The sequence below is a fragment of the Canis aureus genome, chromosome 17, assembly GCF_053574225.1.
Source record: "Canis aureus isolate CA01 chromosome 17, VMU_Caureus_v.1.0, whole genome shotgun sequence".
Lineage (NCBI taxonomy): Eukaryota > Metazoa > Chordata > Mammalia > Carnivora > Canidae > Canis > Canis aureus.
The window spans coordinates 61,143,568-61,169,447 of record NC_135627.1 but is presented as its reverse complement, the minus strand read 5'-3'; the positions used below and the strand labels follow the sequence as shown (position 1 = coordinate 61,169,447).

At 50.5% G+C, this 25,880-nt stretch overlaps 1 protein-coding gene across 4 annotated transcripts in view; it reads right to left on the bottom strand.

The window, feature by feature from the left end:
- Positions 1 to 25,880, bottom strand: part of WDFY2 (WD repeat and FYVE domain containing 2) — a 169,316-nt gene that overhangs the window by 9,881 nt on the left and 133,555 nt on the right. For all 4 annotated transcript variants that reach the window (XM_077855843.1, XM_077855841.1, XM_077855844.1 and 1 more), the window contains 2 exons: positions 20,104 to 20,216; positions 8,549 to 8,675 (listed from right to left, as the gene is read on the bottom strand). In XM_077855843.1, the coding sequence (XP_077711969.1) occupies positions 8,549 to 8,675; positions 20,104 to 20,216 (240 nt within the window). The remainder of the gene's footprint in view (positions 1 to 8,548; positions 8,676 to 20,103; positions 20,217 to 25,880) is intronic.

Genomic DNA, 25,880 nt, shown 5'->3' with positions numbered 1-25,880 from the left:
TTTCTGCTGCCTTACGGAGACGTGCAAGTGGTGTGGACTGCAGCGGAGATTTCTGTTGTTAGGCGTTCACGAGCTTTGCCAATCTACTAAAATGCTTGTATGTGGCAGACAGTTCTCACTTATCCACATCCTCCCTCCTCCCAATTTTCTCTATGAAATATAAGTTAGTTACTCTGGTTAATTATATCTAAAATGGGTGGTTTAGACTATGCCAAAGGCAATAATGGAAACAAGATACAACTATGCATTTAAGGCTTTTGTTTTTAAAAGAGAAACCAGGGTAGTTTTGTCTTAAAAGCTATGGTTCTCAAACTTTTCCATTTCAGGACCCCTTTACCTTCTTAAAACTTATTTAAAGACACCGAAGAGCTTTGGTTTAAATAAGAAATAACTACTAATACTTATTGTATTTGAAATCAAATCTGAGAACTTAAAAAAATATTAATTTGAAAATTGCAATGATAAATCCATTCTATTTTAATATAAATAACGTATATTTGGTGGAAATTAACTGTATTTCCCAAAGTGACAAATTCTGATGACAAAAATGACATTAACATTTCTGCAAGTCTTTCTAATGTCTGGCTTAACAGACGAGAGGCAGATACTCATCTCTTTCTGCATTTGTTCTGATACCACTCGTCACACAGCCTCTGGAAAACTCCATTGTACGTTTTTGAGAGACTATGGATGGGAAAGGCAGTTCTGAAGTCAAGTAGAAATTTGTTCTAGAATAGGAGAGAAAAATGAAGGACAAGACTTGGAAAGTGAATTTTATTTGCTTTGGTTTATAATACTCGAGTCTGGAAAAGGGGCTATAAAATGCATTAAAATCTTGGCACAGTTCCCTCAGCTTTGTTGGCTCGCTTCCTTGCCTTACGGATTAATGCCTTTGACTACACTGCAAAAGAATGCTCTTCACCTTCCATAAAATCTGCCTCGCTAGCACAGATTCTGTGTGTCACCACATTACTTTCAGAGCTTTATATTGACTCGGTTCAAGTCCCCACACCACCTTTGACAACTCTTGATTTTGCCTTCCTAGGCCGTACCCTATATTTTGAAAAAACAGAATAAAGAAATTAGGATACTTCTTACACCTCCAACTATCTCTGAGATTTCCTAGAGGGATCCTTGGGAATTGTAAACACATACTCCTTTGCCCTATGAAAAGAGAGATGCTAGAAATAGCTGTATTTGTTTGCTGTGTTGCTATTTTAAGAGTTTCATGGGAACAGTTATCAGAAGACATGCTCGGCCTTCCCTAGGTCAAGTCGGTATAGATAAAATTTTATTAAGTAAGTATTTTTGAGGTTGCATATTTTGTGGGACGACCCTGGAGGTTTATCAGAGCTCTCATTGTCTACACTATGCTTTCCCCTCCAGGGGACTACTGATCAGATCTCTCAGGACACCGTTACACAGGCTGTCTCCATAGAGAATTTTGTTCTCCTTCATTATGATCACTATTTGTCACAGTAAAAAAAACCTAACCACTGAAGTCTTTATAATCTATAGACAATTTCTGTTGTACTCTGATGCTTGCCTGAGGGCTCTGCTATAAGCTACAGGCCAGAGAGGACAACCTCAGAGTCTCAAGGAAAAGGACTTAAATGTACCAAGTATCTGAAAATACTGATCTTTCAAAGGATAGACACTCCGGCAAAGGCTACAGAAATGACATTGCTTAGGTAGTTTCAAGCTGTGCGTGTGGACTGAGTCAAGATTTCCTTGGATTTCTGGATTCTTTTTAGTCTGGATGCAGATGGCTTTGTGAACGCAGACTGCTAAACCAAGAATCAGCAGAATAAGAATTAAGTACACAGGCCTGGATGCACCGAGGAGGGACATTTTACTGTAGTTATTTGGGAATACTGATGACGTTGTTTTAGATTTTTTAAAATTTTATTTTACAATTTATAATGTTGACGTTTTAATCTTCTGTTTTCTGGATATGGGAGGTGCCTTTTCTCCTACTTTTTATCCTCTCTCTAACCTACAATCTTGTAAACTCTGCTTTTATAAGCTAAATAGAAACATTAAAAAATGATGCCCAGCTTTCAATGATTCCTCCAGAATCCAGAAAGTAATACTGAATCCCCTTAATTTTAATGGCAATATATTTATTTCATATGCTGTTAGCACCTAGCCACAGGATATGGTCGGGCGACCAAGTCCTTACCTAGAACGTCATATTAGAGAACGATGCTCATTGAGTCAGATATGACGAGCCGCTCGAACCTGTGGAACCAGTGGCTACAAAGCCCTCCTAGGAAAACCGGCCTCGTATCGGGTGTGCAGGGTCCTGGCCTTATCGGTGGTAAGGAAACGACCAGGCCAGGCTCCTGGCCAATGTTGGAAACCTCGAGGAGGTCAACCAAGGCCTAAGTACTATGGGTGACATATGGCGGAGAACATTCGGGGCTTGGTCTCCGAGGCTTGGTATAGCAAACAGCAGAGGCTTTGAAAAGCCTGATCCAGGATTCCTTATAAACACTTCCAGGCAGGAGCGGACGTGTGGCCCTGACAGCGGTTGACACCGTGTGGCTCTACACTTGCCAAGCGAGCCAAGAACACCTGTATGATTAACACTCACACCACACAACGTCCACCATTAGGCCGAACCTTACGAGACCAACCTTCTTCTGTGGTCAAGAATAACCTCTGAGATCACTGTCCTACCGGAGAGGACGGGGGAAGGACTATCAGGCAGACGCGGTGAAAGAAGGAGATGGACCAAAAGCTCTGGCACCTTCACTGGAGGATCAGGTGTCACCTGGCAGCCCTCCTGAGCGACCTGGCTACAGGGCCCTCACCTGGCAGCGACCTAACCCTGCTATTGTATGACTCTGTATCCCTGGTAGGATCGCAAACGCGCCTTCCTGGTGAAGGTGCCAGGAGTCCCCTCCGCTGTGCCCCCCAAGGAGAGGTGGATCGACCTAGGCCGCACTCACTTCCACTCTCCCCTGCCTACGCACACGTCCGCTCTCTGGATGTTCCTCTCAATCGGCTGTACCATCTCGCTCCTTTATTAGTTAATGACTAATATAAAGTCTCCGACAGGTACTCTGTTGTCCTCCCTCCCTCGGTTGTCACTTCACACGTCGTCAAGTACAGAGTGCCACCCTTCTGCCTTTCAAGGGCAAGAAGGAAGCTCTATCTAGTCGAGCAGACTCATAACCCTGGGATTCCAAATGCATTTCATTTGTTAAGGCATCTTGATATGCATCAGTGATCCTGTAAAACCAAAATAAGCCACAGAAGGAACTGCTTTGCCTCTCTGGGCTGGCAGCAACATTCGGCAACAAATACATAATTTATGGGGCTCCAATACTGTTCATATTCCAGCACAGGAGCGTGGAGCACCGTGATGAATGCTGGATTCCAAGCTTTGTAATAAAGCTGCTCAGGGACTTCTTGATTTAAGGATTCACCGTGTAACCACCTTGCAGTTAAAAACGAGGTAAGAGAACCTCTCCAGGTTCACAGATTAAGGGTTATAAAGAATAGGAGACACCTTCTTCTTACATTCGTGTTTCATCTGACATCAGTGCGGCATTTATACTAGAAAGCATTTCAAACCCGGCTATTATCTCACGGCTGAGAGCTCCACGTATTGCACTGCGAGTGCTCTTACCGGTGCACAACACCCTCACTTTCACAACTACCAGGACCCACCATCTGCAAAGCCTACACTCACTAGGGATGGCCTCATTTCCTTTCTCACCAGCCCTAGAGGGAACATATGTCTTGTAAGGCAGATACGTGATCTGGGGGTCCTGATGACAAATGAAAATATAAGGCAGCATGATGACAAGATGGTGACGGCACACAACAGTAGCCCAAGCGTGGGGCACATCCAAGCACGGGGCCCTGTGTGCCTGGATGTCGGTCCTGCGTCTGATGCTCCTTCAGGAAAAAGGGTGGAGAAGCCTTTGTCCTTTTCATAGAAACAGATGTTTCAGACATAAGCTAACATCTGCCCAAATGTCAACCTGGGCCCTCTTCCACCTCCTGAGGGTCGGGGGCGGGGGTGCGGACATGACTCATAGTCATCAGCCTCCCAAACCTCCAGGCGCCAGAAAAGGCTTGGGAGTAATCCACACACACGAGGTCTTCCAGGTACGGGACACCTGGGTCAGCTCACACCAAGGGAGCCGGGGAGGATGTGCCGCCGCAGGAACCCCTGATCGCAGCCAGGCTGGACCTGAACTCAGGGATCCTGCCTGGGAGCACGCGCTATCCCGACCAGCAACACCTGGCTGATTCACTGGCTAAGGTGCAAGTTCACCTTAGCCACTGCCCTTCGGTCCCCCTGCAATTTCCTGAGAACACGGTACTGATCCTGAGAACTACGAGAGCCTGTTCATCCCCCGAGATCCAAACCAAGAGCGGCCCCTCCACGGAGACCCCCAGTTTCAGTCAGCCCGGCACGCGGTCGCCCCTTTACCCCATTCTGAGGCATCGAGCCCGTTCCGTGTAGTCAGCGACTGTCGTCCCAGCCACCCTTGCATCCCAAGTGCCTATACAGTCTGGTATATGGACGGAGCTCAGGAAACCCATGTTGAATACAAATAGAGGGAGTAGGTTCACGTGGCTCGATTTCCATTCAAAATGCTATATTCAGAGAGAAATAGGACTCTGAGCCAAAAGCCTGATTTTCAAATCACCATGATTTTTTGTTAACAAGAATAATTTTTTGTTAACCGGCACTTCCTAGCCCTTAAGGCTCATGCTGATTATTTTACATGCGTTTTATAATTTACGGTTTTTGATCATCTTTGAGGGTTTCTCTTTCCAATATTATCTTTATTTTAGAGATGAGAATACCGATGATCAGAGAGATGAAGAGTCCTGCCAAGGCCTACACAGCCATTAGCCGAGGGCGGGCTCAGATGCGCCTGGCCTGACCCAGAGGCCAGCGACTAACGGCCACACGGTATATATCACCTCCCCTCTGATAAGACTCTAGCCTCTCTGCAAACCCTCATTTCTAATTCTGTGATCTGTTATGCACTTAGCTCAATTAGAAATGGAAAAGACATCTCTTCCCCTGTATCCTAATAACTCTCTACAATGAGAAATGCTCCTAAATCTGAGATTCGAAGAGAGAAGGCTTGCTGTCCTTCCCCAAACCCAGAAGAGGATGAGTGTGAGAATTCCACTTCCTTTCCTCACTCTACACGCAATTTACCTGATAAGGACGGAAAGGTCCAAATTCATGAACAGCCCCTTTCTTTACCAAAAGGCTTCGAAGATGCTCGTAACAAATGTCTTACACGTGCTAAGGTCTGAAGAGGAAAACCAAGAGCCAGGACAGTGACCACATCCTCTGGGACCTACAGATCCCAGTCTTGGGGAAGATTCCACCCCAAGAATTGCATAGACCTTTACCTGTGTTTTAAACCACGTTACCATTAAATTAGGTTGCCACAAGGTCTCAGAGGCCTAAGAAAAATGCTGTTAGAAAGGGAAATTATGGGCAGCCCGGGTGGCTGAGCAGTTTAGCGCCGCCTTCAGCCCAGGGCGTGACCCTGGGGTCCTGGGATCGAGTCCCGTGTCGGGCTCCCTGCATGGAGCCTGCTTCTCCCTCTGTCTGTGTCTCTGCCTCTCTCTCTCCCTGTGTCTTCTCTCATGAATAAATAAATCAAATCTCAAAAAAAAAAAAAAAAAAAGAAGGGAAATTATGGTCATAATGTTGGTCATGAAATGCTAGGCATTATCTAAGAATAAAAAGGGATGTAAAAAGCCCAATCCTTATTCGATTCGACACGGGCGTGGGACATTAGCTGTCCAGGTTGATGCCTCTATAATACCCAGCCAACCGGTGATGGCCCTTCGGAGGTGTATCTGGTCCCTGACACTGAAACCGCTTCTTTGCCTTTCCTTGCACAGAGCTAGCGGCACACAACCGCGTTCCACTTGCTGCAGGGAATAAAAATACCTAAACGTTGCAAATGCAGCTAATATAGTGTAGAAGTATACTTTAGCTTTTCCCCCCTGGACCTGGAGACATTTCGTCACTCTAGTGCTAAAGCTCGCTCTGCTTTGATGGGATTTTTATTCCATTCAAAATGGGATCCAATCCCTTGATCACCAAATCAAATTCCTGGCAAAAATGTCCTATTTCCCTCCACATGATGGTTGGCTATTCCCCACAAGGTGGAAAGGCCCACCCGTCTGGGGGGTCTCCGGCCCGGTCAGCTCTGCCTCGTTGCCAAGCTCACTGATTTGGAGCTTCAACCACCAGTAGTCACGCTGCAGGGGGAAGGTGGGAAAATGAGGAACTGGAGGACAGCAAGGGGCAGCCTGGGGCCCCAAGAAGAAACTCTCTGTCCTCCAGAGTAGAAGGACGGAGGCCATCACGGAGGACAGTGGGGACCCTCGGTCCGTCCACGGGCGCCTCGGTGCGTCCCAGTACCCAGCGCGGCACGGGAGACCAAGAAGGCCGTAAGCAAGCAGCTTTCTCTGCCGGACGGACTCAACTAAGGTTTAGGAGGCCTCGTCGCCAGCTGGGGCCTCTGAGGACTCGGTATTCTCCTCTAAAAGAGGACATCTGGCTTCCCTCCTACATGTACGGGGTTCTTGCAAGACTCCACTGATGTATCTGTGTTTGCTCTCTGACAAAGTATGATCACTGAACACCAATCCTGTGGCCTACTCTCGGGGCAGAGGAATGGCGGTCAAAGTGGCCCTGTGGCTCTTTCTCGCCTGCTGCCGTGGCCCCTTCCTTGCGCCCCCTTCTGTGAGTCCCAGCCTGACTCCACCTCGAGCACTCACACCCACGCAGACTGGGTGACACCAGGCAAAGGCCTTCTGCCACCATTCCTGTTGGAAGCCAGTGTCCGCTGGCGGCTCCTGGTCTCACCAGCCTGCCACCCCCTAGGTCCTAAGGGTGTGGATTGTCAGGATGGCCTCCCAGGTATGGCCTGTTCTATGTTCCAAAAGGCCAGCTCTGTATTCCTTAGAAACTGGAAGACCTGTTAGTTCTGGTTCCATTTTTCTGGGGCTGAGAGGCTGTATTTCCACTTTACAGCTTCTCCTTTCTTACCAAACTATCCCGACCAACAGCTTGCACGAGGGCGCTGAGGATACCGTGGTGGGGCGTTGAGCACTGTCCTACTTTATCAGCCTCTGGATGGGTCATGCAAAATTTCCTGCAGTTTTTACTAACCACTGTGCAAACAAAACTAGTTCCGAGCTAATCCGAATGAGCCCAACAAACATTACTGATCTTCACTCAAAACTGGCATCTCATTTCTCCGAGAGAACCTGACGTGACAGGAATTGCTTCGCAGATTAGATAATAATGGAGTTTTATTAAACAGGACTGTGTTTGGCTCCTCTTTTTCTTCACTTACAGGGATGACGTCAACTTTATATAATATTGAGGCCTGTCGCCTTGTCATGGAGATATATGCAAGGGAACGATTCCTCTAATGAGCGGATGACAAGGGCCAAGATCTGGCCCCGACAACAGGTCTACTCTCTCATGTGGGAAAGAAGGCTTAATCACTACTGCTCGAAGCCTCAATTCGAATACTAAAATAATCATTTGTGCGGAGGCCCTCCAAAATGGATATTCTGAACAGTTCGTACCTAATAATCCCGACGGTGGGCCCAACTACTTAGGAGAATATTTTAACTTTAGCATTTCTGGGTAGATTTACAAAAAGAACCAATATCGCTTAAAACCAGCGAGTTCCCAGGGCCTCACTCACACCTGTGTGTGGCTGCCTGGAGTCGCTGTTCACGCACTGGGAAAGCTACAGGTGAGAAACAAGTCAGGCTCGCCTTAGGGTCTGAGGCGGGTCTGCGGTTCTTCTGTGCCCCAGGACCAGTGGGCCGCGCAGGCTGGGGCAGATGGGAGCGTGGGCTGAGGGCCCCGGGAGAGCTGCCTGGGAGGCTCCGTCCAGCGGACAGGGGGGAGCTCCAGGACCGGAACGGGTCTACGTCCTAACAAATTCCTGGTGACTCTGCACACTGCAAAGTCCGAGAGCGGCTCCCAGGAGACACCGGGCTTTCTCTGCCCTTCCTCTCAGCCCTGTGAAATCTGCCCCTCAAGGAAGAAGACCCGATATGAGTCAAGGGGGGTCCTCAATAAATAGTTGGCAAGGTACAAAATACACAGAGTGCGGATATTCCCTCTCCCCTTCTCCTCAAGCTGCCAGCAATCTTGCCACATTTGAACTCAATTGTAAAAACTCCATAGGCATCCACGGCTTATATTTTTAAGCTCTTTCTTCTCGCATTCTCAGATTTTTACTCTTAAGTCTCCCCGGTTCTCATTTTATTTTATTATTATTTCATTATTTTATTTTACGGGTTTTTGCAGGCACTCTCAAATCCTCTGTGGAATTAAATGAGGTATAAATAAATAAACATACTTACGCACTGGTGTAATTCAAAGAGGCCGTTGGTCATGTTCCTGTAACATTCCTTCCACGCTAAGATCCTGCCATAGTGACTAGACCACACGCCTTTGTTCCAGCTTTCAGCTGGCAATCTTTTCTCAGAGCATTTTTAATAAAAGCACCAGCAGCCTTACTTGTGTCCTTGGAGCTCGATGGCTGTTCCTTTTCTCCCACCAATGTCCCACATGATAACCGAGTGATCCGAGCTGCCCGAGAACAACACTCGCTGGACAGGGTCCCAACACAGGGCGGTCACCCCACCTGAGAGCAGAAGACACAGCTGGACATTAGTCACAAAGCGACAGTATTATTAACCAATAAATGTGAACGCAGAGGAGTCGGGCTCCAGGGCCGCTCCTTTGCCTAAAGAACAAACAAGTAAGGCCCCAAAGAGAAAAGAAACTGGCTCCCGAATAAAAGTCCCTCCCTTTCAGCATTTCCCCCCCAAATTTAATGTACCATAAAATCAATTACTATAAAGACTGAAAGTAAAAGGAAAAGGCAATTAATTGTCAGACAAGGGATATAATTCGAAGAAGGAAGATATCACACTGCTTGGAAATATTAACCATATTTTCTTGGCTTCCGTCTACCTCCCACCCTCACAGTAAGAGACAAGAAGTAAATGGAGTTTTCAAAAGCTCAACTGGATTTTTTATTCTTGAACACAGATACAATTAGACTACAACATCAGAGTTGAAGATTTATTTTCTGTCTTTGGGAATTTAGATTTACAGATTCTGGGCACATCATCGACACCCTTGAGGGTCACTTTCCTGGACTGTCAAATGCAGGTGCTCAGGTGGCGACACATCTGAACATCTACATACAACTGCTACCGTTACTAATGGTGATGTTCACCGAGCCACCACCTGCTTCACGGGGCTGTGGTGACAGCCAGGGTGGATCGGTTCTATAGGATTCCTCTGAAAACTGCAGTGCGCGGCGCACACGCTACGTGGTGGCTACTGGCATTACTTCCCTGGTGTGACTATAAAATATTATGACGGATCTTTCTCTCTGGCAGTCCCCCTAAAAATCAAACTCCTGCATGATGAGAACAATATTAACTTTTTCCATTTAAGATGAGCACACTCACAAAAAAATAAGATGAGCACAAAGTCTACAAACACTTAAGAATCCGAGAAATACTCCTTTTTTATGTGATTGAAAAATAGGATATTCTGAACAGAACATAAAATAGCACAGCTTGTTTATTAGAATCTGACATTTTTCTTATGTAGATGATCAATTTGTTCTAATAAAGTGCTGTGCTTTAAAAGCTTCTCTTATATAATACACTATATATATATAAATAATATACAAAGTTTCTCTTATATAATATTCTCGAAGGGTTTTGTTTAAAAAAAAAAAAAGAAAGAAAGATTTTGCTTTTTTAACATCACAAGGGGAGGGAAAGTCCCAGTGTTCTGGCTCATGCTTGGTCCCTTCTCCCTACACCTGCACAACACTCTCCCGTTCCCCGCCCCCCCTCGCAGTATATGCGCAGCCCACCTCCTGGAGCTCCCAGTCCCCTCCCCTGCTGCCACCCCAGAACCCAGTACGGGGCCAGCAGCACACAGGCTCTAGTGTTGTCTCTTGAATGAATGCAGGAGTAGATGAATGAAAACACAAAAAAATCTTTTTTTTCATCCACAATTCTTGTTACTTGTAATGCCTCTACTGGACTTACTAACTCTCCAAAGTTAGACACGGTTCCTCCTTTGATCCAACAACTCTCCTGTCCCTTCCGTCAAACTCCCCGGTTACAGCAGTCCCCGCTTGTTCCCCGACGCGCGCTTCCTGGGGCTTCAGGCATGGTGGTCAGCTGGGTCCGGAAGCAGGCGATCCTTCCTCTGCAGGACCCTCTGACGCAGCAGTGGCCTAGCACAGCACCTCACACCGCCCCATCGTGCAGGCACCGAATCACCCCACCTCAGCACAAGAAGGGGGAGTACAGCACGGCGGGGCGCGGTGAGAGGGAGCGCCCTCGTTCACACAGCCTGCTACAGGATATTTCAACAGTGTGTCTGGGGCTCAGTACTCAGTGTCAGGCATCCCCTGGGGGCCCTGGGACGTGGCCCCCACAGATTAGGGGGGTGCTCTGTACTCTTCTTTTTTTTAAACCATTCTTCAGTATTTGACGATGTAATACTTCAGGACAGTCCCTCCTGTCACCCAAGGGACTGGCTTTATTAAATACCCGCAGCAGAGGGAGCTACTCGTCCACCTAAACCCTGATTCCCCCTCCAGCACACGAGTGCTCCCGGGAAAGCTGCTGTCCGCTAGGTACACACTCACCGGGCCAGCTTGCACCTGGCAGGCCGGTGACCAGTTCTCGCAGCCGACCCGGAACGTAATCTGCACCCCGTCCAGGCCACGGCAGTTAGGATGCCCCCTTTGCACCTTCTCTTTGTACTCCCTCCTCAAGGATCCCAAGACTGCAGGGCACAGAGACTACATTCTAGGAGGAGCCCGGGGCCCTGAGTCACCACGTGGAAGAGAGCTGGGATTCAAAACCACCCGCGCTGGATCGTAACGTGGGCAAGAAATACCCTGCTGCATTAAGCCACCAAAGTGTCAGAAAGTGCTTGTTAGAGCAGGGAGCACTGGCTGTCACAAGGCCAGGTACGTACTGGGGTGATAACGAGGCCGGCCCAAAGGGCACCTGGGGGCTCAGTCAGGTAAGCGGCCCACTCTCGATTTTGGCTCAGGCCATGACCTCGAGGTTGTGGGGTCCAGCCCCGTGTATGGCTCTGTGCTCAGCGAGGAGTCTGCAGAAGATTCTCTCCGTCTTCCTCCACCCCGTGCTCGTGTGCTCTCTCTCTCTCTCTAAAATAAATAAATATGTCTTTAAAAAAAATTAAGGCTGGCCCAAGAGGAAGGTGAGAGTCACCAAAAGCTTCATCCATCAGACAAGCAAAAAGAAGTTACCCGTGTAGACTGTTAATGCTGACGCCTAATGTTTAAACAGGATGGAGAGGACCCCAGCTGGAAAGCCACTGCATCAGCCTCCAAAGCAATCCATTCCTAAACTCTAATTTGTGTTTTTCCAAGATGTGTCTTAGGTCTGAGCACTTCTTACCACCTCTACCCCTACCATCCTTGCATGAACCACTATACAAGTTCTTGGCCTAGAAAACTGAAAAGCGTGACACGTATTCTGTTGCAAAGCCTATGGGAGGGAGAGAAAGGCACTTTCATACCTCACTAAGGAGACTGCAAACCGGATACAACGGGGAGGCCACATCCAACAAGCCGCACCTGAGCCACCTCACTTCCCGGAACTTATCTTGAGGATCCCGTCCCCATCCCCATCCCCATCAGGTAACACAAAGACACACGTGCACAAGGAGAAGGCTCGGGTAAGAGGCTGTGTGAAGGAACCCTGGTCCGTCCACACAGTATGCAGCAAGAGCAAGAACGCACAACGCACAGATCGCTTAGGTGGACGGCAAGTGATTTCCAGGACATACTGTAGAATGAAAAAGGCAAAGTGCAGAAGAATAGCTACACTGTGCTACCTTTCATCTAAGGAAAAAAGGGTAAATGAAAAATGAAGGAGATTTGTTAACGTCAGCAGGTGCACGGGAACAGAGATGGGAAGAATCTATCTTTTGTTTGGTTCTGAGTTTTGGGACCATGTTAATGTTTCACACCCTCAAAAATTAAGTATATAAAATCAACAAGGAGTGTGAGGCAGGGACAGGGTGTGGACCCAAAACAGAATATAAACAGAAACAAGTGGACCTAACTGTATCACAAATGAAACGCACAGGCTGCGGGGGGGTGGGGGGGGGGACTGGAAAGTCACCTTGGGGAACAGGAACCCTACTACACACCCTAAGGCAAGATGTGAGATTTGTACACGAACATAGTACTTGAGTTAGTAGGTCTGCATATGGGGTACGTGGGTTAGCAGTCCTGAAGCTATCCTCCTGTGCATAGTTTAGGATCGAGCAAGTAAATATGCTGGGGAGTTTCTCACCATTATCCCAGGAGCTGCAGTTGGTGGGGGGAGGACGGAATAAACTCCTTGGTGATGGACGAAGCGGGCAGTCTCAGGATGACCTCACGTGCGTGCACCCCCCCCCCCAACACACACACAAAGGTACAGGAATAGTTACAGACATGTGAGCACACACTCGTGTTTTCCAGCCCTGTCCCCAGGAGGCCGTAGAAGCAACGATCTCCCCAACAGTGAGCACTCGTAGCACCCAGATTTTGGCTTCTTCTTCATGGGTGAAACGACGGCTGCAGGCTCGGCTAACTCTGGGGCTGAGGCCGGAGAATACAAGACGAGCCGGGAACACCCCGTGGTATCAAAGGTGTGTGTGGAGTCCCAGAGTAAAGGCCACAGAAGCCAGTGTCGCCCTGGTCAAATCTGGGGCGATGTGGGCAAGAAAATAAATAGGTGGTGGTAACGGGTCCTCACGCACAGAAGTAATTAAGAACTCGTGAGCCCGTACTGGTAGGAACAACTGGAAAGATAAATAAGCACGGGGGAAGCAGTTTCTCCTTAAAGTCAAACTGCAACCGAAAGGCGAAGAGCTAATGACTAGAAAAAGCAGAACCCGTGAGCGCCACAGTCCTGTTTCTCGTAAGAGCCATCGGCGGATAGTAAAGTTACTGGGCAGGAATGTGAGGAGAAACAGTATTCATACAGTTGCAGAGTATTTCCTCATAAAATACTCATGAATTTTAAAGGGTGACTGGAGTGGAGAAGCCCGGGAGACACACGTGACCCCATGGTCGACGTGACCACCACCAGAGACGGGATAAATCAGCACCACGTGCCCCCCCACCCCCGCCCCCCGGAGAAGGGCTAAGAGCACTTCCGTGGCCTTCTTGTAAAAAGTGCACAACCTGGATTTAACCACGAGGACACAGCAGACAAATTCAAAGGGAAGGACGCCGCGGCAGCGCTCGAAGACCGCCGCGGCCCCGCAGGACCAAGACTGGAGAGCTGGCTCCCGTTGGAGGAACGCCCCAAGACGGGAGGCAGGATGGCACCGGGGGAAAGCAAGGAGCCGCTGGGGTCCATCCCGGCTGCACTAGGCGTCCCAGCGGGGCGGCTCTCGGAGGCTGGCCTAGCAGTTGTAAAGCACAGCACTTGCTCAAATCAGTGCAGCAGGCACGTACTGAGCACCTTCTACACCGGACACCGTGCTGGGCTCTGTGGCTATAATCAGATCAAGTAAGACCCAGGAAGACCCAGACCCTACACAACACAAACGGAGCATCCGACGACGGGCGTGCACACTGGGCCTGGTGGGCCGTGCTCTCCGGGGACGTGGGCCACGCCGTCCACCTGGGTGCCTGTCTTACCCTCTCCCACTCAGGTAACCCGTTCTCTCTCCAAGGTGGGGTCAGGGGCCGCCTCCCGCGGACGCCCCCAACACTCTGGGTCCCCGTGAGTCCCGGCCTCTGTGTGCTTCCATCCTCACACTCAACTGCTGCGCTGCACTTTACCAGATGATAAATCCCTCCCCATGGGAGACCTGGCGTCCGGTGTGTTTGTATTCAGGCCCGGTGCGCATGCCTGGTACACAGCAGGCGCCCAATGAGTGCTTACGCAGCTGGCCCGTGAACTGGATGGCCTCTGAGACCACCGAGACGCCTGGCAGAGCTTTGGGGCAGGGGCCGTGGGGGCACCGAGGCCGGGAGGGGGGCACGTCCTTCCAGGGGCGGTGTCCCCCCTCACTGGCTGCCTCCCTTGTGGCCCGGCCCCACCGTCAGCCAGCGGGACCCCAGGGCAGCACAGGCTCCTCGCGCAGTCCACGTCCCGGGCATCCTCCCGCCCTCCGTATCCAGGCCAGGAACAGGGCGGGGGCCACGGAGGTGGGGGCTTCCGGGTTTACGGTGTTTCAAATCACAGACATAGGTCCCCCGTGTCACCATGTGCTTCCGCCTGCCTCCGACATGCTCTCACTACACCCCATAGCGCGGTTTCCGACGTAAATGGATCTGTTCTTAGAAAGAGAGGCTTTGTCTCTATAAAACGCACCCGTGCGGTTACGTGTTCTCATACATGTGGGTCTTAACGGTTGCCCGGGACCCCAACACGCAGTTGTCCCTTATTTCACATGTTGTTACATTTTTCCTGACTTTTCACTATTATAAATTTTGCTAAAATGCACAGTTATTTGTAAGACTTTTGCTGTTTCTTCTACTAGTCAGGAGAGACTCCCAGACAGGAGACTGACCAAAGAGTATGAAAATCTTGGGAAATGTAACGCACGTTACAGAAATGCACAGGGAACTAACAACTTCCAAGAGACTTGTGCACGGTGGCTGGCGACAGCGCCGCGGAGCCGGTCCGGGCGACCTCACCCACCGCAGGGTGACGGGGCGTGTGGCGCCTGGACTCCGAGGGCTGCCAGGTGAGCCCCGGGCCACGGGACCGCACCCCGGGCGACTGTGCCCCGCCTGCCCGGGGACCCTGGGGTGGCCACACCCCGACGGCCAGTGGCCTCCCGCCACCTCGGGGGCTCCCAGGCTCCGCCTTCGGCAGGTGGCACACCGGCCCCCAAGGCTGCGGACGCGGCTGCCCAGGCCCCCAGCCCCCAATGCGAGGAGACCCTGACCCCTCGGCGGCTCCCGACCCCAGCCCCCCCACCTCCCCCTGGCTCCCCCCTGATGGCCTCCCCGTGGCCCTTCCCATCCCCAGCAGCCCCCCCACCTCCCCCTGGCTGCACCCCCCTGCCTCCCCACGGCCCTCCCCGACCCCAGCACAACCCCCCCACGTCCCTTCCCCGACCCCAGCAGCCCCCCCACCTCCCCCTGGCTGCACCTCCCCTGCCTCCCCACGGCCCTCCCCGACCCCAGCACAACCCCCCCGTGTCCCTTCCCCGACCCCAGCACGCCCACTTCCCCCTGGCTGCCCCGCCATGGTCTCCCCGCGGCCTTTCCTGTCCCCAGCACACACACCCCCCGCTGGCTCCCCGCCCCCCAGGACGACGTCGGGAGCTCCTCCCCGCACCCGCAAGGTGAGCCTGAGCTCTGGGCCCGCTCCACTGCCCCCCAGGGGCCCCGTCCAGGCTGCGGGCCCAGGCCACCCACTGCGCCTGCAGGGGTCTCGCCGCCTGGGGGGCTCCTTCTTCTCTTTAAGGCCTGTTTAAACACCGCTTCCCCGGGGCCCCCCCTTACTTCTCGGGTCAGGGCCCTCCTGTCATCTGCTCCAAGGCAGCCTCACGTGGCCCTGCCTGCCCAGTGCCTGCGCCGCCAACATCTGGGGCACCGCCTGCACGCACTGGCTCAGCCGCCGCACCCTGGACCTGAAGCCCAGGCAGCGGGCGTCAGGCTTGTCCGGCCCAGCCCTTGGGCCCAGCACTCATCACCCCAGGGCTAAGGACCGGGCGAGCTCCAGAAGATCCGGGTCTACCAGAAAGACGTGAAAGCCTCCACTGTGCACAAAGATCAAGCCTGTAGCTCAATGATGTGGACCTGCATACGTGCACTGAACGGTGCCTCTCCTTGCCTTGGCTATTTGTATTACGGTGACTCTGTCACCCTCAGTGGTTCCCCTAACAGTTAATGAACAAGTCTGTATTTAACATTTTGTCCAGTCGCGTGCTCTGGCATCTACGTTCAAGCCCTCCTGTTTCTACTATGTTCATGCAACCAAAATGATCCTTAGAAATAAAAAGGAAAAATAACTCCACTGATACCATGAATTTCCAGTGGTTAAAAGCTGATTCTCCCCCACTTTGTTCAAGTCAGCATGACTTCTTGGTAGAAATACATTCTAATTTCTGCAGAAATAGCAAAGAACTCTGATGTTCCAGAAATAAAACCAGCAGAGGGAGCACAGGAACATAAAACTAGTTTCCGAGGTCCCCATGGATTAGCAAATGCTCTGCTGGCCTCTGGTACTAGGCCAATTCCATCATCACTAACCCACATTTTACGAGGCCTGTACGGTACCGGGCTGAGGGGTGAATGGCTGGGGCTCTGCACCCAGGACGCTGTGGCCCGGTGCTCGGTCCGGCTGACGAGACCCCCAACATCACTCTTCAGCGGATCTGCGTTCATCGTAAGGTCTTGTTTCGGGGCTAAGGGAACGAGGAGATTAGCCCTTACCAAACCCCTTTGCCCAGAGTTTGGGGCCTCTCAGGGCCCAGGAGGGGATGAGCTCAACGGCAGGTTTGCACCAGCCTGGTCTCGTAGACATCCCTGCTCTGGTGATGGACGGATGGACGGACGGAATAGCAGGGCAGTAGCCAGACTGGCGAGGGGCCCATCCTACTGGCCAGGGAAGAGAACAGTACGTTCTATGTGGGGCCTGCTGCGCTGGCCTCCGTGCTGGTTAGTGACTTTCTGGGGCCATATCTGCGCTTCCTCAAAGATACTTCATGATAAGGCCAGGAGAAGGCTTTAAGCTCTGAGAAAGATGAAGGCAGGACGCCAAGGGGACACTGCATGTGAGAACCAACCCGGGCAACAGGAAGCCCCAGAGCCATGCGGCTGCCCACGGCTCCCTGGGCTCGGGGCAGCGAGAGGGCTGGGGGTGGGGGGTGCCGTGGGCCACCCGGGGAGGGCCGCGTGCTGCGAAGCCCCGCCGAAGGGCCCGCTGCCGCCCCGTGCGGGCACCCCTTGCCCATCGGCCCACCCCTGGCTCGCCCTTGCGCGGCACTCTGGGACGGTGAGGACGGCTTCCTGGCGGCTGGCCCACTGCGCTCTCCATGCGGGGCCAGAACCATCTTTTAAATTCTGACCAGGTTTGTGTCTTTGCTTAGAACCCTTTCATGGTTTCTCACTGATGTCAGGCTAATGCCTGGATCGTCAGCAATCCAGACAGCCTCTCCTGTCTGCTCGGGCTGCCCGCCACGTTGTGCTCGGCGTGCCAGCCAAATGGGGTCCCAGAGTCCCCAAGAAAGATTTTGCAGATCTCCATGCCTTGGACTACTGCTGTTTTGTGAACTCAACACTCCTTCCTTCCCAAATATCTTCAGTCAAGCAACACCTATGCTGGGAAGGCCCTCCTGGCCCGCTCGGCGTTCCTGGAGGTGCCCGGGCCTGCACCCCGCCACCGCCTCACTCCTTAGCTTGTGTGTCTCACGGGGCCGGGGAGGATCTGAGGACACTGTACCTGTTATTTGTATGACAGGAGTCGTGGCTGAAGCCAACCAGGGAGAGCCATGAGTAGAGAGACCAGGGTCTGGGCACAGCTCACAAGGAAGATTCCTAAGGAGATGGCAACGAGCAGCGAGAGAAACAGAAGAAAACTGGGAAAGACTGGGGCGCCCGGGGGGCTCAGGGGTCGAGCGTCTGCCTTCAGCTCACAGGGTGATCCTGGGGTCCCGGGATCGAGTCCACATCGGGCTCCCTGCTCAGTGGGGTCTGCTGCTCCCTCTGCCTCTGCTGCTCCCCCTGCTTGTGCACGTTCTCCCTCCCTCTCTGTCTCCCTCTCTCCAATAAATAAAGACTTCAAAAGAAAAGAAAACTAGAAGAGAATGTGTCACGGAAGCCAAAGGGAGGGCTGCTACAAGCCAGGAGTGGCCACGTTGTAAAACGCGGCGGAAAGGTGAAGCATGACAGAGGATCTGGCAACCAGCGGGTCCCTGGCCACCTTGGAGCAGCAGACAAGCCACACTGCGGGCGGGACGAGGGCAAACGACAGGTGAAGACTTCGCAGCAGCTGGCAAGTGATATTCCTTTAAGAGGCTGTGTTGTTTGCTAGGACACAAAGAAATTACGCCCATTGAAGGGAGCCAGCCGACTGCACTCCCCCGACTGCGAGGTCCCCCGAGCAGGCCAAGTCCGAGACAGACAGGAGACCGGGGGTTGCCAGGGGCCGGGGAGGCGAGTGGTGATCTGAGTGTTCTGAAGGCCCCTGAGCCACATGCGTAAAGATGATTAAAATGGTGAATTTTCTTTCTGTACATTGTACTATGATTTAAAAAAAGAAAAAAAGCACTGCTATTAAGAGAGTAAGATGAAAACTGCTACAACAGGACCAGGATGGAGAGGGGTCTGTTTGTTGAACAGAAAGCCGAGATGCTTATGCATGTTAATGCATTGAGAAGAGGGAGTTAGTCAAAAGGGAGACAAAGGGCGTAGCTTTGATGTGCAGATCCCAGGAGAATCAGCCCTGGGGACTCTCCAGTGAGGCAGGAGCCTGAGAGGAAGACAGGGAAGAGGAAGTCTGCTTGTTGGGGAAGACTACACGGGGGCAAGAAAAAGACTGTATTTTTTTTTAAAAGATTTACTTATTCATGAGACACAGAGAGAGGCAGAGACCCAGGCAGAGGGAGAAGCAGGCTCCACGCAGGGAGCCCGACATGGGACTTGATCCCGGGACTCCGGCGTCACGCCCTGGGCCAAAGGCAGATACTCAACCATCGAGCCACCCCGGGGCCCCAAAAGAATATTTTTTTAGAAGATTTATTTATTTTAGAGAGAGTGTGGGGGGAGGGAGGAAGGGCGGAGGGGAGGAAAGGAGAGAATCTCAAGCAGACTGCCCACCAAGCGCAGGCCCGGGATGAAGGATCAGGGAGACTGGTCAATAAAGACAAGAGCAAACGGAGCTGGAGGCAGGATTTAAAAAACTGAAAGATGAGGAGACTCGCGTGAGCAGAGAAACACAGAAGTGCCGGGCTCCTGACGTGGACAGTTCTGGGTCCCTCCCAGGCCAGGCTTCGCCGGGGTGTCGGTGGCTAAGAAGAGAAATCCAATTGGGAAAGACCTGGGTCCTGTCTACAGGGGAAGCTTCTATGTGTTCTTCTTCCCAGAAAACATAGATAATTAGGATGATCTTTTACGACCCCTTTCCCCTGGATTCAATTTCCTCTTTACTGCATTCCTTTCTTCCCCTTGAGGAAATCCCTTATGGTCTAGGTACTAACCCATTTTACATCCTGATTCACCTACTTATGCTCTTATATGCCATCTAAACTCAGTATGAACCTTGCTCTGTTCTAAATCATAGGTTGGTAATCTGTGAGAGACATAAAAAGCCCATTAAGAACCATGAAAACAGGCAGTGACTCATTTCCCAGGGTCAACATTACATATTAAACATACTAGTAAAAACGAGTCATTATCATCTATTCCAGTGTTTCAGAGGCTAAGCATGGATATTTTGTTACCTTCCTTACATGATCCTGAGCAGATCCTACTCCCTCCCCAACAAACAAATCCTAAATAATAAAGGGGGCTTTGGGTTTTACACTGAAAAGAGCCCAGAAGGAAGTTAAAAAAGAACTGGACCTTTTTATGAAGCCTCACTACCCACAATGAGCTTATTATTATTATTTTTTTTTATTTCACTTGTTTGAGAAGCGGGGGAGTCTGTCTCGCACACCATCTTCTCACCCCAAGGGTGGAAAGGGCAGACTGAGCCAGCTGTCTTTTTGGCCTTCTGAGGTTTGTGCGGTTGCCACATGGTCTCAAACCACGTCTCATCAATATATGTGCCAACACTGGCTTCCTCCAGTGCGACGTGACAGAGAACCAAATCTCCAACCTTTTGAAAAGAGGCTGGTTCCTCTTTTGTCTGCACTGAAAATTCCAGACAATTTCTGACATTCTATGTTACTGTGCCATTCCGGAATTGGTTAAATGTATCACGTGCGTCCGTGCACACCGTTCTGTGTCGCTTTGACAACACGGATCGTAATGCCAGAACACACGGCAGGTGACAGGTCCCTGTGAGAGCGGTGTGTGGAGGTTCTGCTTCCAATCCCACCTGTATGTCCTCTGAATGCCGTGACCAGGGTGCAGGTGTCTTGCTCCAGTGTGAGGATGGTCACTTGGCCTGACTGGTCACCAATAAACACATGCCGGGTTTCAACATCAAATCTATCATGTAAACATTAAGGATCATTTCTCAGAATTGATGGATTTACATAAACAAATAAATGAAACCAAGAAACGTGCAAATCTTGTATGAAGACAGCTTGGCCATAACGCTGGAAGATACAAAAAGTAGACATAACAAAGTGAAAGATGCAGTACCATGGGACGGTAAGACTCAATGCGGGAATGATGTCACTCCTTACAACATGAATTTACAAATTTAATACAATCCTTATAAACATATCAACATTTTCCCCCCCTAGGGCTAGGGAAGTCTAAGTCCACATAAAAAAATAAAAAGAAGAGCCAGGAACATTGTGAAAATAAGAATGATTATGCTATGTGACAGGGGAGGTTAGCGCTACTAGAAGTGGAACACGTTACAAAATCTCTGTAATTAGAAGTGCGGTATTGGTGCCTAAACAGACAAACAGGCCCATGGGACGAGATGGCAAGTCTAGAAACAGACCCCAGAGCATGTCTGATAAGGGTGGCTCTTCAAATGAGTAAGGAAGAGATGGGGTAAAAAAAAAAAATATTGGCATAAACTGGATAGGCATTTGGAAAAACAGAACAGGATCTGTGTTTCACGTTCTATATCAGGATAAACTGCAAATGGATTAAGGATCTAAGTGTAAAACATGACAACTATTGAGATCTAGATGGGAGAGTCCCTTTATAACCTTGGAGTGGGAAACGCTACTTACTACTCAAAAACGTAAATAACAAACACACACCATCAGCAAAGCCAAAAGAAACACTGGAAAAAATATCTGCAATCCATGTCACAAAAGGCCCAGGCCCCCAACACAAAAAGAACCATCAGGAGGAAAGCAACCACAGGCCAAACAGAACCAAGGGCAACACGTATGAACACACAGTTCAGGAAGAAATGAAGGTGAAGACTGAGCACGTGAGAAACGGGCTGACCGCCAGGCTTGGGAAGAAGGCTGCCTACGGGGCTGACGTGGTGTCCGGCCACCAGGATTCCAGGAGGGTCCCACCTTCGACGGACGAGAGTGGCTCACTCCGCCCGGGCTGTACACATAACATGGTTCACGCCAAATACCTGCTTTCCTCTTAGTCTGGAATTTCGGTGCATGTGAGGGTCAGAGAGAGGCTGACTACGTGACCAGCCTGCAGCGAAAGCCTAAGGCACACTCCGGAGTCTCTAGGGGCTTCCCCGGTTGAGGACACCAGGCGAACCTAGAGATCTGTCCAGAGATACACTGGCCGGAGGACAGAGGGCATGCCTGAGGCTCTTCACTCCATATTATTTTAGATGGCTCAAGTTTGAAAACAACAAAAGGACTCCATCAAAAGGGGACTTACTGAATTAACTAGGATATATCCATGCGGTACTAGGGGAAAAGATCTCCACATCATAAGCTCACCATCGTGGGGGAATTTCCGGGGCATATTATTAAGTGGTGAAACAAGCCAAGGTACATTAAGAGTTTATAAGCTACACGATCTTTGCCTAAGAAAGGGAGGGCAACAGAATTGTGTGTGTGCACGTGCGTGTGTGCGTGTGTCTGCGCGCGTGTGTTCATTTTACAAAATGAAGCTCTGGAATCATGTCATTATTTTACTTATTAAAAATATATACAAAATTAAAGGGAAAAAAATCCCCCAAAGTGACAACAAAGTAAAGTGAGTGAACCTAACTATCGAGTTGCTGGTAAAGCCATAGTTAACAGAATTATTTCAAGTGACTTTAACACACAGCGTTTCAACTGTCTGTCCTTGGGAGGATATATTCTAAGGACAAAAAGAACTGCAGAGAAATCTCACTCCGTAGCCTTGCTGCTATAATGCTGCGATTATTATTCTGGAACAGCTTAAACATAACATAGCATAAAACGAGCATGTTAATGTTTCAGGAACCATAATTTCCAGCCCAAGATAAAAGAATCAAATACAAAAATGAAGTTAAAACCCTGTTATGTTAAATCTGAATTTATTACATGAGTCAATGATTTTTCTTTTTTTTTTTTTAATTTTTATTTATTTATGATAGTCACAGAGACAGAGAGAGAGAGGCAGAGACATAGGCAGAGGGAGAAGCAGGCTCCATGCACCGGGAGCCCGACGTGGGATTCGATCCCGGGTCTCCAGGATCGCGCCCTGGGCCAAAGACAGGCGCCAAACCTCTGCGCCACCCAGGGATCCCAATGATTTCTTTTCTTTTCAGGAATACACACACGTATGTTTCCTAGCTAGCTCTAAACACCGCTCCCTGAGGGAAATGGCTGATTCAGGACTGGGGCAGAAAGGTACAAGATAAGCTTCAGACGCGCCAAAGAGCAAGGAAGCTCTCAAAGGCAAGTGTGGTTACATCCAGACACTGGAGCCAATGTGGTGGGACTCTTATTGGCCAAAGATGGGACAATATTAACATTCAAAAAAGGCAACTTCCTGAAATCTACTAATGTATTGTTTTTAAGTCAGAGTTTATAATAATGCTCAAAAAGAAAAAAAAAAAGACACCTATCGGAGGTAACCAGGGCGCTGAATCTCTACTCGGAAAATGAGCAATTAAAGAGAAATCAGAACTTATGTTGCTTTTGCCAAACTGACTGTAGCTCAGGGTAACCAAGTAGCTCAAGCTAATGAGAGGGAAGTTCCACTTTATGGAAGCATTCCACATATGTTAATATGTGGGCGAAAATGATGACAAAATTGCCATTTTTGCAACCCCCGTGAAAGAATTGGTTCAGGGGAAAGGACTAAATGCAGGGCTGATGCGGAGGCCAGCACTGCAGGCACCTGGCGGTCACCACCTGCAACACGGATCAAGCTGATCATCCCCGGAAGGGTGTGACAACCTGCCACGATGTGCCTCCTGCTGCGAGGCAACCAAGGGTGCTCACCTGAAGCTGACTCTGCACTGAATCAAGACCTCGAGAGGCAGCTCTCGGCTCCCAAGAACACATGGGAGAGGCGCAGGTAGAACCAGCGAAACGACAGCACAAGGACGGAGAGATCACTAGAAACAGGGCTGCCCCTGGGAACACAGCCTCGGTGCCTCCGACACCGTACAGATGCACAGAAAGAAGAAGGAGGAGATCACTGCTCCGGACTGGGGAGGGACTCCGGGTGTGACAACCATGTTCAGTGTGTGAAGTGGATCTGGACCCGATTTCAACAGACTCACTGCAAAAAGCCAGTAAGTGATATATGTGAAAATGGATCGATCATTCTACACTATCGCGTAGTGGTTATACATTTTTAAGAATAATAACAGCATTGTGATTGCCGAAAAGTTCTGTATTCATTCGTGGTGAAGCATGTAAGGATCATATGACATAAGGTCTGAGATTTGTTTCTGAATACTCCAGGAGAGACAGACAGAGAGAGACAGAGAGAGAGAGAGAGCCAGAAAGATAGAAGAATCAACGCTGGGTCTGATGAGTACGGGAGCATCCATTATAGCCTCTTCTCCACTTGGTGCATGTTTTGAAAATTTTCATAATAAAACTTTTTTTTTTAAAGTAAAGGAGAACAAGGCATCACAAATTCTTTCAGTCTCATGGACAGCAGAGAAGTCATACTCTCCAAACAAGTTGTCAAATATATATATACACACACATAACAGTATTTAGTTTTATATGGAGTAAGATCACCTGCTACATTTACCTATAGATTAATTATAAGAACACAGACGAAGAAACAAATGCACTCTGACACCGACCAGTCTTTATGATGGCAGGTAAGTAGTAGTATTCTCCTAAAAAAGTAAAAATGCAAACAAGAGCTATTTGAAAGAGAGCAGAGATAAAATCATACAGCCTCAAAGCCAGATGATTGGCATTAAGGGTGAGATGAGGAAATATAAAAATCAAGATAATCTGAATAGCCTTCCAGTACTCTTGCCCTGAATACGAGCAGATCTGAAAGACGTCTTGGTGAAAAGACCTTGTACTAGGTAGGCGGACGTCTTGGAAATATCTTGAATGTGAATAACGGCTTAAAACGAGGACTACCTAAACTGTGCAGAAGCAGGAGAAATGTGATGGAAACACGGTCACGTGACGAGACCGAAAGGGGAGGCCGAAGTGTTCACAAATTTAAATACTGGCCCGCGAAGTGGGGAGGGAAATCAGGTCTATTTCCTAACATCCACCCGCGGGGCGAGCGTTGGGAAACGCCTGCATCCCAGGGCGGCCGGCTGCGCGGAGGGCCGGCGGAAGATGGAACCCTGGTTGTGACCTCGAGAAGGTCCCTTCACCTTCTCGAGCTTTGGTTTCCACACTGTGGAAACAGACAACGTGGTCTTTTTGTTTTTACCTCTAATTATCGTTCCGACAGTGAGCGGAGAAGCCCCGGACAGAACCCTCGGGAGCTGCGAGTGGAGGCCCCGTCTCCCCCTCCCCGTCCGCCTGATTACTGCTCAGTGCTGCTTCACCCCTGAAGCGTCAGACCTTTAGCCACAGCAACCAAAGACTTTGAGGTTGTGTGGAAATTAAATCTTTGAAGCGTCAGTCCCTTGGTCTTCCTCTCTCTCTCTACTTCAATTTTGGCTATTTTCACGGCACACGAACTTCTCCCGTTCGAGGCCCGAACGAAGAGGAAAAAAGGCTGGATTCCCCTGCATCACTGACTTGGATGAACGACGGTTCGAGATGGAGATGGGAGAGGTGGTTCGTCTCAGGCCGCTTCGTGTGTGGGACGCCACCAGCGTCCACTAGGAAGAGAAACTGGTGTTATTCAAACACCTTCCCTTAAAAAACCTGTAAGTATGGAAACTGGCAGAAAAAAGAGGAAAGACATGACGTAGAGGGTTCCCATGAAAAAACGGGTTTAACAAACAAAGGGAGGCAGAAGGGGGGGGGCGGTGGGATGGGGTCACCGGGTGACGGCCACCGAGGAGGGCACGCGGTGAGATGAGCACCAGGGGCTGTACTGTGTGTTGGCAAACTGAGTTCCAGTAAGATCTAAAAAAATAAAAACAAAACAAAAATAAAAACTGGACTTTTGTGTGAGCGCCACATTGCCCGGGCACGTTAGGCTATGACAGCTCCCAGGAGGCCCCAGCCCGGGGATGCCACCTGCTCCTGCAGCGCCGGGAAGGGGCCCGGGAGACGGGGACAGGGGGTCGTTCCCAGGCCAGGGGAGGGCCTGGCAGAGCTGGGCCGTGGGCCTCCGGGAGGGGCTGTCCCCGCGACACGCACGCAGCTCCATGTGGCCCGGGCCAGGCCGACGGCCCCCAACACTGCTGGCCGCCCGCTGCTTTCGGGCACACGCAGGGGCTCGGGGCTCCCGCCACAGGGCTCCGCTGGGAACCCGCAGCCCACGCCGGGGGAGCCAGAGGCCGCCGTCAGGACTTGGGCCTTGGCGCTGCTGTCCTGTGTCCACTTTCAGAGGGTTTAAAAAGTGAACTTCGTAAGGGCAAGAGCTGCCCGTTTCCTGGGTCCTTGGCATGGCTAGTGACACGGAAGCCAGCGTACGAAGCACGAGGACGCGGCCGCCGGGTGCTGCGGTCTGCAGGGGGGGACAGGGTGACGGGGTGGACGGCGGCTGAGGCCGCGACCTGGGGGTGGCACCTGCCGACTCTGCAGCTGGGCGGTGCGGCGAGGGCGTGGCCCCGTGTGGCCTCAGCCGGCCCGCCGGGGGACGAGGCGCTGGCCCGGGCCACGCCAGCAGGGAGTCCGCATCTGCCCACGA